This window comes from Microcebus murinus, chromosome 14 (genome assembly GCF_040939455.1).
Source record: "Microcebus murinus isolate Inina chromosome 14, M.murinus_Inina_mat1.0, whole genome shotgun sequence".
Classification (NCBI taxonomy): domain Eukaryota; kingdom Metazoa; phylum Chordata; class Mammalia; order Primates; family Cheirogaleidae; genus Microcebus; species Microcebus murinus.
The window spans coordinates 72,084,561-72,098,718 of NC_134117.1; the positions used below are offsets into that span (position 1 = coordinate 72,084,561).

Consider the following 14,158-nt stretch of genomic DNA (forward strand, 5'->3'; position numbering starts at 1 on the left):
AAAGCCACCTGGGCTGGGCGTACGGCCTCCTCTTGGGAGGAGGGTTGCCCTCTAGGATGCTGATCTGCCCCTGAAGGCACACACACCTCAGTAGGCTGTTCATGTATATTCCTTCTGTGTCCCAGGCAATGCTAGACCTTGGTGCACGGGATCTGGTCTGCAGGTCCGAACTCTGCTTCCCAGAGTTCAAACTGTATCCCCCCCAGGGAGAGGAGTGCCGTTCCCAATTCACCCACAGGGAGCCCAAGCTGGGTCTGTGTCTCTCAGCCTCTGAGTCTGCACTGTTCTCCTGGGAACACCGTGCCAGCAGCACCTGTGAGGGCTGGCGGGTAGGGAGCTCACAGTCTGAGTTCCTCTGAGTCAGCTGTAGGGTCCCAAAAGGGAAGGTCCCGTTCCCTGGAGGTGCCTCTGGCTGGTGGCTGTATTGTCTCTCTGGGCAGCCGCGGGTAGGGTCGGTGGAGGGGAGGAGGAGGCAATATGGCGCCTGCCACACGGCTCGGGTCTGTGCACACGGAGGTGCCGGGTGGTAGTTGGAAGCCTGGTGCCGCGTCCGCTACAGGCTCACCGCTAGCTGGCGGCGGCGGTCTCTGGGCTGGTGTCCGCAGGTCTCTCCACCCGTTGGGGAGCTCACCAGCTGTCCCAAATGCAGGGGAGGGGAAACAGCAAATCCATCTACCCTTGCCGCTGGTCTCCAGGCTGCGCTGGTGGTCTCAGCTTCCAGTTCTCCTCCGCAGCCTCCTCCCGTGGAGTCCCCCAGGGTCTCAGGTACCCCTCCTTCCGGCCCTCATCCGCTGTATGCTTGTCTTCTTGCTTCTTTTTTCTAATTTCTGCTAGAATCTGTCTTTTCTGCAGAGACACTCTGTCTGGCGGTGTTTCTCGTCCGCCATCTTGATCTACCCACCTATTATTTTTGCTTTAGGTAGTCAATCATCTTTTTAAAAATTTCTGTTCTCTTGGATTTTTAAAAATTTATTTTATGGACTATGTTTTAGAATAGTTTTAGATTTACAGAAAAATTGAGCAGATACTACAGAGTTCCCATGTATTCCCTTACCCTCACAGTTTTCCTTCCTATTAATATCTTGCATTAGTTGGGTACATTTGTTATAATTAATGAACCAATAATCTATACATTATCATTAACTGAAGTCCATAGTTTACATTAGGGTTTATTTGTACTATATATCTCTATGGGTTTGACAAAGTATGTCATGTATCTATGACTATAGTATCATATAAAATAGTTTCATTTCTTAAAAATCTCCTATGCTTTATCCATTCTTCCACTTTTCCCTCTAAACCTTGTGAACAACTGACCTTTTTGCTATCTCTACCTACAGCTTTGCTTTTTCTACAATGTCGTATAGTTGGAATTAGATAGTATTTAGCCTATTCAGATTAGCTTTTTTCCCTTAGCAACATTCATTTAAGGTTCCTCCATAGCTTATTATGGCTTGATCATTTCTGTTATCATTGAATAATGTTCCATTATATGATTATACCATAATTTGTTTATCCCTCAAATATTGAAGCATATCTTGGTTGCTTCTAGTTTTTGGTGATGATGAATAAAATGGCTATAAACATCTGAATGCCATTTGTTGTTATTTAGGAATAGCTTCCTTTATAGAAGTGGATAACACAGTCATTACTGCCCCATCACAGGGCAGTGGTTTTCCACTTTTCACTTCATATCTGGCTTTGGGGACCACAGAGAAAGGAGAAGGTGGGCACGATGAGCTGAGGGAGGGAAGAATTTCAGATGTGGAGAACTTGCCTTTTTTTTTTTTTTTTTTACCAGCCTGCAGAGAGAGAGCTCAGGGTTCAAAGTGTTAAGTGATGTAAAAAGCTCTAGAATATTTGGTTTCTTTTCTCCCTATTAACTTCTCACAGGGAGGATTCCTGCTGAGGATAGGAGAGTAGGAACATGCCTTTTCTTTTTTCTCTGATTGTGTGCTTCTAAAAGTTGCTATATGGAGCTCTCAGTTCAGAGAAGAATATTATAACCATAGCATATGATCTTCAGTGTTTTAAGGAGAGAGTTTATGGACTTTAAAAATTTTGTCCCTGAAAAAATCCATTTTGCTGATAGCACTGTTCTAAATCTTTTATTTTACATATTAGATGACTAAATATATCCCTTTAGGGATATGTGGATGCATGGACATAATTTAAGTGAAGTCAGGACGTTCTCTCTCTCGCGCGCGCTTCTTTATGCTCCTTAATTTAGTTGCCTTCCCTGCCCTTTAGGTGACTTGTTGGTTTTTTTTTTTTTAGGATACTGCTATTAAAATGTTCATAGCTTATAAGAATTGGTTTGAAATTTGAGTCTTGAGGGAATAAGTAGGGTAGACATGTTGGAAGGAGAGTGTGAGTCTCAGGTGGGACAGACATGGTGTTTTACAGTTTTACTTGGAACCTGCCTCAGTTTAATAATCTTTTATTGAATCTGTAAGTTTGGGGCCTTATTTATATATGGCCATTGATTATACATTAGAAGGCATTTGTCTGGAATTCCTCTCTTCATCATAGAACAAGCTAAATTTTTTTAGACAGGTGCATTTTCATTTTAAGAGGATATTAGCTTCTTACTTCCCAAAAACTTCTTATAAAAATGGTTAGATGCAAGCGGGCCTTGTATGCAAAATTATTTGCAGTAAAAATAATGAAGCATTACACAATTATTTTCTTTCTTCTTTTGCAGAGATGGGTATTCTGTGATTGCCCAGGGATGACATGCAGGTAATGCTGTGTAGATTTATCTCTCTTGGGAATTGTGAGGCAGAAAGTAGGAGAGTGGCAGTGTGTTCCCCAGGCTAGGTAAAATTATGCTCTGTCAAGGCCCTCCAAGACCACTCCCGGGGTCAGTGATTGGCTAGGACTCAGGACTCAGCATACAGTCATATTCATGCCTGAGGTTCATGACAATGAAAGAGTACAAAGCAAAATCAGCAAAGGGAAATCATACACAAAGTTCCCAGAATTATCTCTTAGTGGAGTTACACAGGATGTACTTAATTCCCCAAGCAAAAAGTTGTTGAAACTTTTGTGAAGTGTTGTCTGGCAAAGAAGCTTACCTTAACCCGAGAGTATAGCGTCTTTATTGGAGGTCAGTCATGGGCATGGCTTGCCAGTGTGACTGATGGCAGTCACTGAAATTCCAGACACCCAGCAGGAAAGCAAGTGTTCAGCATACAAACATTGTACAGTCTAGGCACAGTGAGCTTCTCCTATTATTTAGACAAAGTTTTATGTTACTGTAGCTTACTGTTTTACCATTCAAGTTCCCAGACACCAGCCAAGGACCAACCTTGCAAGCAGGCCCTTCTAAGGGGAGCAGGCTCAGGCCTGCTTTGTGAACTCTTGTCTGCACACATACATTATGTGGGTAAGTTCCTGATTGACATGATCTCAGTTATGGAAATGGTTCAGCTGTACCCTATACATCTGTAGTTCTTTGGGTTATGGAAGCCAATGTCTACTGATTGGAGGTACAGGAACTATGCGTTTTGAAATAAACCAGTGTCATGTATTTACTGGTGTATTTCAAAAAGAGAGAGAAAAGAAGGTAAGAGAGGAAGGAAGAAAGACAGGACAGATAGACAGATGGACCTGAGGTTCAGGAGGTTGAAGTGAATATGTCAAATTGATTTATATTATGAATGAAACAAACAGTAGGATATTGTTTACCTTGGCATCTAAGTAGCAGAAACATCCAAATAATGAAGTCATTTCAAAAAAGACGTTTTAAGTGATTTAGTTATTTTTACTTGTGCCATTGTTATAATTGAAAAAGTATTTGCTCAGAGGGTAGCTCATGGTAACTGTAGCGTCAGTCCCTGGGTTGCAAGTGGCTAAGCATTGTTGACATAGGGTTCCAGTGCTTTTAGAACCTTAAGTATTCCACTGTTCCAGTGGAGTCCTGCAGTAATCCTTAATGAGCTTGCTGCTAACACAAGTGGCGACAGTTTGCTCTCTTATCTATGATTGGTGGGTGATGACTATTTCTTTAATGTTTAAACTTTCATTGAAACTTGATTGTTATTATCTTTACATGATTATTTCTGTTTCTTATTTTAAGATTATCTTTCCATGGCTTTTTAAAAGCAACCTTTTTGAGGTATAGTTATGTATCTTTTTTTTTCCTTTTTTTAATTTTAGCATATTATGGGTGTACAAGTGTTAAGGTTACATATATTACCCATGCCCCCCTATAATTGTATATCTTAATCCTGCAGATAAAGATGGTTTTCTTTCTTCCTTCCTAATTTTAATCCCTCTATTTTCCTTTCCTTTCCTTTCCTTTCCTTTCCTTTCCTTTCCTTTCCTTTCCTTTCCTTTCCTTTCCTTTCCTTTCCTTTCCTTTCCTTTCCTTTCCTTTCCTTTCCTTTCCTTTCCTTTCCTTTCCTTTCCTTTCCTTTCCTTTCCTTTTCTTTCTTTCTTTCTTTTTTTTTTGCCTGATTGCACTGCCACACCTTCAGTAGCTCTGGAGATAGCACTTCCTTCCTCCCTGCTCCTCTCCCATGCACTCCCTGTCCCATGCTCACTTGCTGTAAAGAATGATTAGTAAACCACTGAATGAAATTTCCCCTTGGTAACTTTACTTATGCTACGAGTATTGGTTATCCTTATAGTTGGAAAACAGCAACAATAATTTTCCTTAAAAGAAACTAAAAACAATAAATAATTCTTAAAAGGCAGAAAACATACCAAATAATTAATAATAGTCCAAGAATCTTATACTGGGAATTTGGTCACAGAAAATACAGATTTCATAGGGAGGAACTCTTAGCCTAGGGGTGACTATAGGGTAGCAAGTGTCCATCAGAATTGAGCTTTGGGGCTTTAGGGCTGCTGCTTTTATTGCTATCTGTCCTAGTATAGGTCACCGTCACAAGAGTTTGAAGCAGTCCCAGCCCTTGAGGAAAGAATTGCCAGGACAAGGTGTTGAGCATATCATTTAAAATTCTGTGTTTGGCATCTTGCACCCAACCCGGAGTCTGCTATGAAGAAGTGGTTTTTGTTAGCACCCGTTTCAGGTTTGAGAGAGTTTGAGATAGACTGAAAATAGCACCCCAACCGAGAATTGATAATATGTGAAGTATTCATTGGCACTTTTGTGTCACCCTAACTCTTGAAGAAAAACGTCCTGCTTTGGTTGCCTGCAGAAACCAAACACTTGTGTTTTTTCCTCTTAGGATCAGTTGGGATCACTTAGAACCATATTGGAGCTTTTTTCCCTCTATCCTCAGTGCTGTATCCTGGAATAGACAATACTTTTTTAGGTTTCCCTTTATTCAGGGTTAGTTTCCTGATTTTCTACACTTCAGTATCTTCCCCAGGAGTTGGAGAGAAACATTTATCTTAAGGACCTGACCGTAGGTCCCTAAATGTCTTTCATGGTCTTTCCCTCGGGGACTCAGTGTATATCATGCAAGGAAGACCTCTGGGACTTCCCAGAGTTCTTAAGGTGGATATGCAGATTAATTCCCTGAGGATGCATACACTTTTCATGGAGTTAATGAATTAATCCATCAAACATTTCATGAGTGTCTCCAATGTGCTGGTCACTGACACTACAAAAGTGAAAAATTTACAGTTCCTTTCCTCAAGATGCTTATAGTCTGACTTGAGGAGATGAATCCAGAAATCATTATAAAGCACATACATTATAGGGGAAGCATTTATGGGACTTACTTAGCCAAACTTGAAGGGAGGTGAGAAATACGGTAAAAGGTGTGCTATATTTCCTGAAAAACTTTTACTTTTGTAGACTTTATAGATTGCCTCAGCTTTCAATACATATATGTTGATGGTGAATTGTATGATCTTACATTGTTACTGGTTTACTACAGTGGTTGCAACTCAAAAATTGAATTAAATGTTAATCATCTTAATATTGATTTGTTTTTTCTATTTGTTCTAATATATACTAGATAACATGTAAGGGAACAGAAATTCATCTAGTTTATTTTTGTGTTTCTGTAGGATTATCTCTGACTCACTGCACTGGTGTTTGTTAAAATGTCACAAATGGGCATGCATTTCTGATTGAAGCTGTTTGTTCTGGAAGCATTGCTGATTTTTATGGAAGATTTGAAACAGGTAACTGTTAGTATGGATGGACATGGATTTCAGTCTACTCATCTATATGTTAGAGAGATCTTACTAATGTGTGTGTGTGTATTTATATAAAGAGCATAAGTTGTTGGGGCCAAGGGCCATTCACATATTTATTTGTGGAATGCAGGGTATAGCATATTTAAACCCTCATATTTAAATAAGTGTCTCCAGTTATCAAGGAATATCTTAAAAATTATTTGATTAAATTTCAAAGGAAATTCTTTTTAATTGTCTTTAATTAAAATTGTACTATTTTAAATATTTTTTTTCTTTTTCTTTTTTTTTTTTGAGACAGAGTCTCACTCTGTTGCCCAGGCTAGAGTGAGTGCCATGGCATCAGCCTAGCTCACAGCAACCTCAAACTCCTGGGCTCAAGCGATCCTCCTGCCTCAGCCTCCCAAGTAGCTGGGACTACAGGCATGTGCCACCATGCCCGGCTAATTTTTTCTATATATATTAGTTGGCCAATTAATTTCTTTTTATTTATAGTAGAGACGGGGTCTTACTCTTGCCCAGGCTGGTTTCAAACTCCTGACCTTGAGCAATCCGCCTGCCTCAGCCTCCCAGAGTGCTAGGATTACAGGTGTGAGCCACCGCGCCCGGCCTATTTTAAATATTTTTAATCACATAGCTGAGAGGCCAAAGCTTGGTTGTCTTTCTAAAGAGGTTCTTAGTTAACAGTGGGATCTTTAACATCTTGGGTCTACCTCCAGGGAAGGTTGGTCACTGGAGCCCATTACCTTTTTGCCAGTCACAAGGCCACTGCTGTCCTCCTTTTAAAAAAAGATATGTTTTTTTATCCCCTTGTCAAAGTAGAGTTTTTAAAAAAATTAACATGTGACCCATACATATTTGAAATGAAATGATTTTAATCAATTTATTAATTAGTGATTTAGTGAAGAAACCAAGAAGATGGCAAAGGTAATTCAAAGAACACTTTGAGGATATGGGTTTTTATTGGCATTTTAAACCAGTGTTAGAGTAAGAATGCTAGGTTAGCTTAAAAAAACCTAGTTAATGCTGGGCAGGGCAATAAATTATAATCTTTGGTATTAGCTTTTTATCAGATAGAAATTATTTATATTACCACTGGACAAAAATCTATAGGTTACCATGTAATTTCACTAAGTCTAGGCATTTTAATCAATAGTAGCATTGAGTTGAACAAGTACAATTTCTGTGCATAAATAATCGTTTGGATGGCCTGTCACCATTGTATGACACTGAAGGGGACATGCCACCTATCTTTTTGCCTTACATCTATGTTTTAAACAGTTTTTAAACATCCTATACTCAAAGTTTTAAAATATGTTTGTTTCACAACATTAACTTTAGATTCAGATTACAGTAATCCCATTTCATTTGCAGGTAATTGATGAAAAGGTCTTCAGACAAAAAATTTCTTGATTTTAACCAATAAGAGCAATGTACAGGCCAATTACTGCAAAGATTAGAAAAGAAAAAAATATTTATTCTGTGTTAGGACTTTTTATAGTTTGAATAAGCATGAACTCCTTGAATATGGGCTCTGTAGTTAATTCTTATTTATTCAGTATCAAATGAATCCCCAGCACCTGATTTAGCTTAGGTTTGGCATTTAAAGAATTGAGTACTCAGTGAGTGAATTAATAAGTAATAATATGTCAGAACTGTGGAAACTCCAGTTGTCTAATAGAAAATCTATTGCTTTGTGTTTGACCATGTAAACAACAATTGTATGCTGTCCCCCGGATACTAATTAGAACTTCTGCTTGACTTGTAGGACACTAAGACTTAGTATCTGCAGAAGCCTTTTACCCATCTCACTTGGGCTATGGGGACAACATGTCTTCACCGAGGAACTTTAGAGCAGATGCTGGTAGGTGCATCGTCCATTGCGAGGGGTGTAGGAGCTAGAGGGGCAGCTAGTACCTCTCAGACTACAGATTTGCGTGGGGACCATTTGCGGATTGTTCACCTGTGGATTCTGATCCCCTAGTTTTGGAGGGGCTCAGGACTTTGCATTTCTAATAAGCTATCACACTTAGAGTACCAAGGATTAGACTCTAGTGTTTTATTTTACTCTGTTCATATAACGTTTTTTTCCTGATTATAAATATAATATACGGCCGGGCGCGGTGGCTCACGCCTGTAATCCTAGCACTCTGGGAGGCCGAGGCGGGTGGATTGCTCGAGGTCAGGAGTTCAAAACCAGCCTGAACAAGAGCGAGACCCCGTCTCTACTATAAATAGAAAGAAAATTAATTGGCCAACTAATACATACAGAAAAAATTAGCCGGGCATGGTGGCGCATGCCTGTAGTCCCAGCTACTCGGGAGGCTGAGGCAGTAGGATCGCTTGAGCCCTGGAGTGTGAGGTTGCTGTGAGCTAGGCTGCCGCCATGGCACTCACTCTAGCCTGGGCAACAAAGTGAGACTCTGTCTCAAAAAAAAAAAAAAAAAATATATATATAATATAAGTTTCTTGCAAAGAATTTGGGAAGCACAGAAAAGCACAGAAACACAAAGAAGATAGTAAGACAATGAAAACGACCTGTAAACTGCCACAAAGCTCTGCTTATTTCCATAATTTTCTTAGATGTGAACTAAGGGCATACACATTTCTAATGCTTTTGGCATATCATACTAATGTAGTGTCTTAATTAAATTCTAGCTCTCTCTCTGTTGTCCCGTACTGTCATTATCTTGCCTCAAAACATTAGTAGCTTGCCATCATTTTTCTCTCTCTTTTACTCCTTACCTCATTCCTCTCACATTCAGCTCAGCTCCTATTTTCTGTCATCCTGCCCTCCTCTTCATTTTTGCTTTCTCCCTTAGAAGTGGGGTTTTTTTTTGCAGATTTATTGAAGTATAATTGACAAATAAAAATGTGTATATTTAAGGTTTACCAATTGTGTACATTTGATGTTTTGATTATGTGTATACAATGTGAAATGATCACCATAATTAAGCTAATACACCCATCACCTCACATAATTACTGTTTTCCTTCGTGTGTGTGTATGTGTGTGTGTGTTAAGAACATTTAAGATCTATCCTCTTAGCAAATTTCAAGTGTACAATATAGTATTGTTAACTGAAGGCACCATGCTTTATATCAGATCTTCAGAACTTTTTCATCTTGCATAACCGACACGTGTACCATTTGACCAGCAACACCCCATCTCCCATTCGCCCTGTCCCTACCCTCAGCAGCCACTCTACTGTCTGCTTCTGTAGTTTGGCTGTCTTAGATTCCCTAGACAAGTGAGATCATGCAGTATTTGTCTTCCTGTGTCTGGTTTATTTCATTTAGCATAATGGCCTCATCATTGTTTTATAGTTTTCATTGTAGAGATCTTTAATTTCCTTAGTTAAATTTTTTCTTAGGTATTTTATTTTTTGTGGCTGTCGCAAAAGGGAGTGCTTTCTTGGTTTCTTTTTCAGGTAGTTCATTATTGGCGTATGGAAATGCTACTGATTTTTGTATGTTGATTTTGTGTGCTGCAGCTTTACTAAATCCATTTAATTTATAAATTCTAAGAGTTTTTTGGTGGAGTCTTTAGATGGAGTCTTTTTGTGTATATAAGATCAACTGCAAACAGGGACAATTTGACTTCTTCCTTTTCAATTTGGATGCCTTTTATTTCTTTTTCTTGCCTGATTACTCTGGTTAGGACCTTTAGTACTATGTTGAATAATGGTGGTGAAAGTGGGCATCCTTGCCTTGTTTTAGTTCTTTGAGGGAAGACTTTTACCTTTCCCCATTTAGTATGATGATGGTTATGCTTAGGTATGCTCCTTGGGTACCTGATTTGTTCAGAGTTTTTATAATGAAGAGATGTTGAATTTTATCAAATGTATTTTTTGTATCTATTGAGATAATTATATGATTTTTGTCCTTTATTCTGTTGATGTGATGTATCACGTGTATTCATTTGTATGTTTCGAACCATCCTTACATCCCTGACATGTATCCCACTTGATCATGGCATATAATCTTTTTGATGTGCTGTTGGTTTTGGTTCACTACTGTTTCATTGAGGATTTTTGCATCTATGTTTATCAGGAATATTGGCCTGTAGTTTTCTTTTCTTGTATTCTTATCTGGTTTTGATATCAGGGCAAGCCTTATGGAATGAGTTTGGAAGAGTTCACTCCCCTTCAGGTTTTTGGAATCATTTGAGTAGTATTCGTGTTTTCTGTCCTTTAAAAGTTTTTTAGAACTCAGCAGAGAAGCAAACTGGTCCTGGGCCTTTTTTGTTAGGAGGCTTTATTTCCCATTTATTTTTTATTTGTACAGGTGCAATTTTTCCTTCATTGATATATTGCATAATGGTGAAGTCAAGGTCTTCAGTGAGCACGTCAGTGAGGCAGCACACATTGTACCCACTAAACAGCCTTCCATCATCCACTCCCTTGACCGCCACTGAGTCTCCTTGTCTGTCATTCCACACTCTGTTTCTACGTATCCACATTATTTAGCTCCCACTTATAAGAACATGCGGTATTTGTCTTTCTGTGTCCGAGTTGTTTCACTTAAGGAATAGCCTCCAGTTACATCCATGTTGCTGCTGAAGAAATAATTTCATTCTTCCTTTGTTTTTACAGCTAAATAGCATTCCATTGTGCATATATACTACTTTTTAAAATCCAGTCATTCACTGATGGACACTTAGGTTGATTCCATATCTTTGCAATTGTGAATATTGCTGCATTAAACATCTGAGGTATTTTGCTAGCTCTATGTGGTAGCTCTATTTTTAGTTATCTGAGAAATCTCTATACTGAGAAATCTCTATACTGTTTTCCACAGAAGTTGTACTAATTTACATTCCAACCAACAGTTATAAGAGTTTCCTTTTCTCTGAATCCTCACCCACATCTGTTGTTATTTGTCTTTTTAATAATAGCCATTCTGATTGGTGTAAGAGATATCTCATTGTGGTTTTAATTTGCATTTCTCTGATGATTAGTGATGTTGAACATTTTTTCAGATGCTTGGTAGCCATTTGTTTGTCTTCTTTTGAAAAATGCCTATTCATATCCTTAGCCCACTTTTTATTACTGATTTAGTCTTGTTACTTATTATTCATCTGTTCAGGTTTTCTATTTCTTACTGGTTTGATCTTGGCAGTTTGTGTATAGAAACCTATCCATATTTTTTAGGTTGGCATATATTTGTAATGGTCTCTATAATGATCTTTCGTATTGCTGTGATATCAGTTATGTCTCCTTTTTCACTTCTGATTTTATTTATTTGGGTCTTTTCCTTTTTTTCTAGTTAATTTAGCCAATGGTTTGTCCATTCTTTTAATCTTTTCAAAAAACAACCTTTTAGTTTTATTGATCTTTTGTGTCTTTTTTTAGTCTCTATTTTTATTCCTGCTCCAATCTTTAGTATTTTTTTTCTTTCTACCGATTTTGGGTTTGGTTTTTTCTTGCTTTTCTAGTTCCTTGAGGTGTATTGTTAGGTTGTTTATTCGAAATATTTTTTGATGTAGGCATATTTTGCTATAAACATATTTGTTTTCTGATTGTTTTGTATAGTTTTTGTTTCTTCTTTCTTTTTTTTCCTGTTTATCTGTACTTTGGTGGTATTCTGTAGTGATAAGATATGATTCCTTTCTCATTTGTGTATTTGCTCGACCATTGAGTTTTATACTTTTGCTTGTTTTTTATTTTTTATTTTTTTTTGAGGCAGAGGCTGGCTTTTTTGCCTGGGCTAGAGTGCCTTGGTATCAGCCTAGTTCACAGCAACCTACTCCTGGGCTCAAATGATTCTACTGCCTCAGCCTCCCGAGTAGTCCGAGTGGCTGGGACTACAGGCATGCACCACCATGCCTGGCTAATTTTATATATATATTTTTTGTTTGTTTGTTTGTTTTGTTTTGTTTTTTAGTTGTCCAGATAATTTCTTTCTATTTTTAGTAGAGACGGGGTCTTGCTCTTGCTCAAGCTGGTCTTGAACTCCTGACCTTGAACAATCCACCCGCCTCGGCCTCCCAGAATGCTAGGATTACAGGCATGAGCCACCATGCCCTGCTGACTTTTGCTTGTTTTCATGAAGGTAGTTATCATTCCTTTGCTTTTAGATGTAGGATCCCGTTAAACATTTCTTAACAAACCCAGTTTAGTGGTGATGAATTCTTTGTTTTTGCTTGTCTAGAAAAGATTTTATATCTTCATATCTGAAGGATAGCATTGTTAGCCATAATCTTGGCTGTCAGGGTTTTTTGTTTGTTTGTTTTGTTTTTCAGTACTTTGAATATATCAGCTTAAACTCTCCTGGCTTATAAAGTTTCTGCTGAAAAATCAGCTTTTATTCTAATTGAGATCCCTTGTATGTGACTTAATCCTTTTCTTTTGATGTTTTTAAAATTCTCTCTTCGTCTTTGACTTTTGACACTTTAACTGTCATACTGAAACTATTTGGGGATCTTTGAGTTTCCGGGATCAGGATGTCCAAATCTTTCCCAAGAATTGGGAAGGTTTTAGCTATTATTTCATTAAACAGGTTTTCTGTGCCTTTTCTCATCTTTTCTTCTTGTGGAATTCCAATAATGTAAATATTTGTTCACTTAATGATATTTCCTAAATCCTGTAGGCTTTCTTTATTCTTTTTTATTCATTTTTCTTTCTTTCTCTCTTTCGCTTTTTTTTTTTTTTGTCTATTTCAAATAACATGCCTTATAATTCAGAAAGTCTGTCTTCTGGTTGATATAGTTTGTTATTGAAGCTGTTAAGGGTATTTTTTATTTCATTCATTCAATGTTTCACCTTCAAAATTTCTGTTCTTTTTATGATATCTATTGTGATGATATTAAAAGCATTCGTGATTCATGGGGGGAGGTCAAAGTATTAACAGGAGTTTGGAAGATGTTCATTCCAACCCTCATGGATGACTTTGAGGGGTTCATGACTTTAGTGGAGAAAGTAACTGCAAATGTGGTAGAATTAACACTACCTTAGATTCGAAGTGGAGCCTAAAGATGTGACTGAATTGCTTCATTCTCAGAATAACTCTCTTTAATGGATAAAGAATTATTTCTTATGGATGAGCAAAAACAGTGGTTTCTTGAGATGGAATCTACTCCTGATGAAGATGTTGGGAACGTTGTTGAAATGACAATACATAATTTAGAATATTGTATAAACTTAGCTAATAAAGCAGCAGCAGAGTTTGAGAGGATTGACTCCAATTTTGAAGGAAGGTCTACTGTGGGGCAGAATGCTATCAAACAACATTGTATGCTACACAGAAGTCTTTCATTAAAGGAAGAGTCAGTGGATGTGGCAAACTTCACTGTTGTCTTATTTTAAGGAATTGCAACAGTTACCCCAGCCTTCACCAACCATCACCTTGATCAGTCAGCAGCCATCAACATTGAGGCAGGACACTCCACCAGCAAAAAGATTATGACTCACTGAAAGCTCGGATGATCATTAGCATTTTTTAGCAATAATATTTTTAAATGGTATATGTACATTGTTGTTTTAGACATAATGCTGTTATATACTTAATAGACTATATGATAGTGTAAACATAACTTATATGTACTGGGAAGCCAAAAAAAATTGTGTGACTCATTTTATTGCAATAGTGTGGTAGTCTGGAACCAAACCTACAAAATCTCTGAAGTGTGCCTATATTTGCCATGTTATTTTCCAGAAGTGGTTAAGTACTTTACCAATAGTATACCAGGTATATTGTGACCTCAACAGCATTTGTATTATCACAGCAAGAAGAAATCTTGCTAATTTAATTGTTGTGAAGTGATGCCTTCAGCTTCCTTTATTTTATACTTCTCTGATTATTATCCAGGATCATTTATCTCGTTTTGTTTGTAGCTCAATTTTTTAATCCACCTGATGCTTTTTTTTTTTTTTGAGCTAAGTGTGGACTAGCAGTTCTATCAATTAATGGTTGATTTCTTCCTATCTGCTCTTAGGAATCTGGTGAAATGTTAAATTTTACTGGAGTCTTTTAAAATATAATTTTGACACAGTTTCTTTTCTATTTTACACCCTAAATGCTCCATGCCTTTGTTTTAGCTT

General features: G+C 37.8%; 1 protein-coding gene across 9 annotated transcripts in view; it reads left to right on the plus strand.

Moving 5' to 3' along the window:
• Window positions 1–14,158, plus strand: part of LOC105863935 (protein tyrosine phosphatase non-receptor type 20) — a 118,750-nt gene that overhangs the window by 14,070 nt on the left and 90,522 nt on the right. For 5 of the 9 annotated variants that reach the window (XM_076010244.1, XM_020280521.2, XM_020280531.2 and 2 more), the window contains exons 2-4: window positions 2,705–2,742; window positions 5,989–6,105; window positions 7,886–7,981. In XM_076010244.1, the coding sequence (XP_075866359.1) occupies window positions 7,948–7,981 (34 nt within the window). In that variant the 5' untranslated portion in view covers window positions 2,705–2,742; window positions 5,989–6,105; window positions 7,886–7,947. Of the gene's footprint in view, window positions 1–2,704; window positions 2,743–4,080; window positions 4,121–5,988; window positions 6,106–7,885; window positions 7,982–14,158 lie in introns of those variants that run through there. The other 4 variants (XM_076010245.1, XM_020280527.2, XM_076010246.1 and 1 more) reach the window with 2 other exon arrangements.